This window comes from Sardina pilchardus, chromosome 3, assembly GCF_963854185.1.
Source record: "Sardina pilchardus chromosome 3, fSarPil1.1, whole genome shotgun sequence".
Lineage (NCBI taxonomy): Eukaryota > Metazoa > Chordata > Actinopteri > Clupeiformes > Clupeidae > Sardina > Sardina pilchardus.
Window position 1 is genome coordinate 10,033,939 of NC_084996.1, and position 2,294 is coordinate 10,036,232.

The 2,294-nt window shown below is 49.8% G+C and overlaps 1 protein-coding gene across 1 annotated transcript in view; it reads left to right on the top strand.

Moving 5' to 3' along the window:
- The first annotated feature begins 1,475 nt into the window (after positions 1-1,475).
- The window catches only part of cacna1ia (calcium voltage-gated channel subunit alpha1 Ia), a 130,680-nt gene continuing 129,861 nt past the window's right edge, over positions 1,476-2,294 (top strand). Inside the window, exon 1 of the mRNA XM_062530902.1 lies at positions 1,476-1,717. Within this exon, the coding sequence (XP_062386886.1) occupies positions 1,476-1,717 (242 nt within the window). The remainder of the gene's footprint in view (positions 1,718-2,294) is intronic.

Below are 2,294 nucleotides of genomic sequence, written 5' to 3' on the forward strand. Positions count from 1 at the left end.
GCTGAAGCACTGCTGCTCTGCCACTAAGAGCCTCGTCTGCACTAAGAGCTGCAGCTCTCCCAAATCCCTTCAAGTCACACTCAGACCAGGGTTAGAGAATCTGCCAATTTGAGTAGGTGCTGTCAGAACATAAAATACACACACTCTCACGCACTCACTCACTCCCTCACAACACACACACACACACACACACACACACACACACACACACACACACACACACACACACACACACACATTCACAGTGTGTAAATATGACAGTCGGATATACTTCTGTGAGTGGGTCTATGGGGAGGTAAACAGCTACATTACTCTGCGAGTAATGAAGTGTTGCATATATTGGTTTGTTTGAGTGTGGGTTTGTGCACCCAACAACATGACAAACCAGAATATAGCATGTTTTGTCTGAGTTCTGTATAGTGTGTGTGAGAGATAGAAAGAGAAAGAGTGTGTGTGTGTGTGTGTGTGTGTGTCACTGATGCCTTTCAAATACAGGGTTGGAGACAAAGTTGGAGACATAGAGCGACATTTTGAAATACTGCAGGGGCAGCATGCAGCATTGAAGCGAGAGAAAATCCAAATCCTCATTCTCCACCCTTCTCTTTCTTTCTCTCCCTCTCCTTCCCTCTCTCTCTCTCTCTCTCTCTCTTTCTCTCTCTCCATCTGTGGCAGCTGGGCCAGTTTAGAGCCATCCAGAGAGACGGGCGCTGGCTCTGTAATGCTGGGATGCTGGAGGGGAGCTGGGGGATGGGGGGTGGAGGAGGGTGGCAGTGGCGGGGGGGACTCTTGTCACTTCAGCACTGGCAACAGAGGCAGGAGAAACCGCTGACTTAGATTCAGCTCATCACCACAGCAACGCTGACAGCAGGTGGAATTGGTGTTCTGGAACAGAAACAGAGTGGCTTATTAATTTTAATGGATGTGCACAGGGCTAGGTAAAGTAACTCGCTAACAGTGTGGGGTGGAGAAGCAGCAGCCTAACCCTCACACCGAGAACAAGAGCCGAGTGGCGGACAGCCGCTTCAATCTTACCTTGCCAATAAAAAAGCCCAGCGGAAGCGGAATGAGTTAATTTACCAACAACATGCTGCTGAGACTCTGCTTGCTGAAGGCGAGGCAATGGCAACAGAGATGACAAAAACGCTTTTTAATGATCATTTTAATTATTCAATAATGTTGTTTGAGGAGGAAGTCCTCTTGCAATGCTGTGTTTTCAGTTTTCTCAAGGGATCTATTCGGAGCTAAATGGGTTGGAGTGCAGGTGCAGTTATTGTGTTACTAACAAAACTGAGAAGTCGTGGGTTCCTCGCTGTTATTAAAAAAAAGTCTGTATGGCCAGGAGCAGTTTGGCTGGTGAGAGTGGGCAGTTGTGATTTAATGTTACATGTGTTGGAGCCTGACACCCATTTAATCCCCCCCCCCCCCCCTCCTCCCCTTACTTTTTAGGCTGCTGCTGCTACTGCTGCTGCGTCGCCATGACGACCGAGGACTGTCCCGTGCCACTGGGTGTGTCCCAGTCGGGGGCGGGGCTCTGCGAGGACTACGGCCCGACGCAGGCGGACGACATCATCGAGGAAGTGGGCGGCCCGGCGGACGACGTGAGCAGCGACCTGAGCACGCTGGTGGTGCCCTTCCCGGAGCTGGCGCCCGTCGTCTTCTTCTGCCTCAAGCAGACCACCTTCCCGCGGAGCTGGTGCATCCGCATGGTGTGCAGCCCATATCCTTTCAGCCCTCTGGGCCCCAGACAGCAGTTCTTGGACGGGTCCAACCTATTGACTGTTCAAAAAATAGTGGACAGTTAGACAGTGGACAGTGGACGCTATACAAAAAGTTACACTTAAAGGAGTGTAAGAAATAGTGGATATTTAAGCAAATACGGTATAACTATTTAAACAAATCGGCATATTTAGCCAATTTCCTGTTTGCCACACATACTTTGACTCCCAGAAATACTGAGACTCTAGCTCCAGTCTTGCCAATATGGCCGATCAGTAGCTTAATTTCGCCACCCTGTCCATCATTTTTGCAGTCGTGGGTCCAACCCAGGTCCTTCCACAGAATCTGCTGCTGTCTGAATGAGCGACCCCTAACCCCTCACCCCTGACCCCTTCACCCCTGAGCGTTCAGTGTTTCAGGATCAGTGAGGATCAACCACAGAGTGCCCGCCTGACACAAGCACTGTGAGTACATCCCCAGAGGGTCTTACTTTCTTCTCTGTTGTGTAGTGACGCAGTATGATTGTTTCTCATTTCTTTTCTGATGAGTAGTTGTTGGTGGCATATACTGTAGGCTTA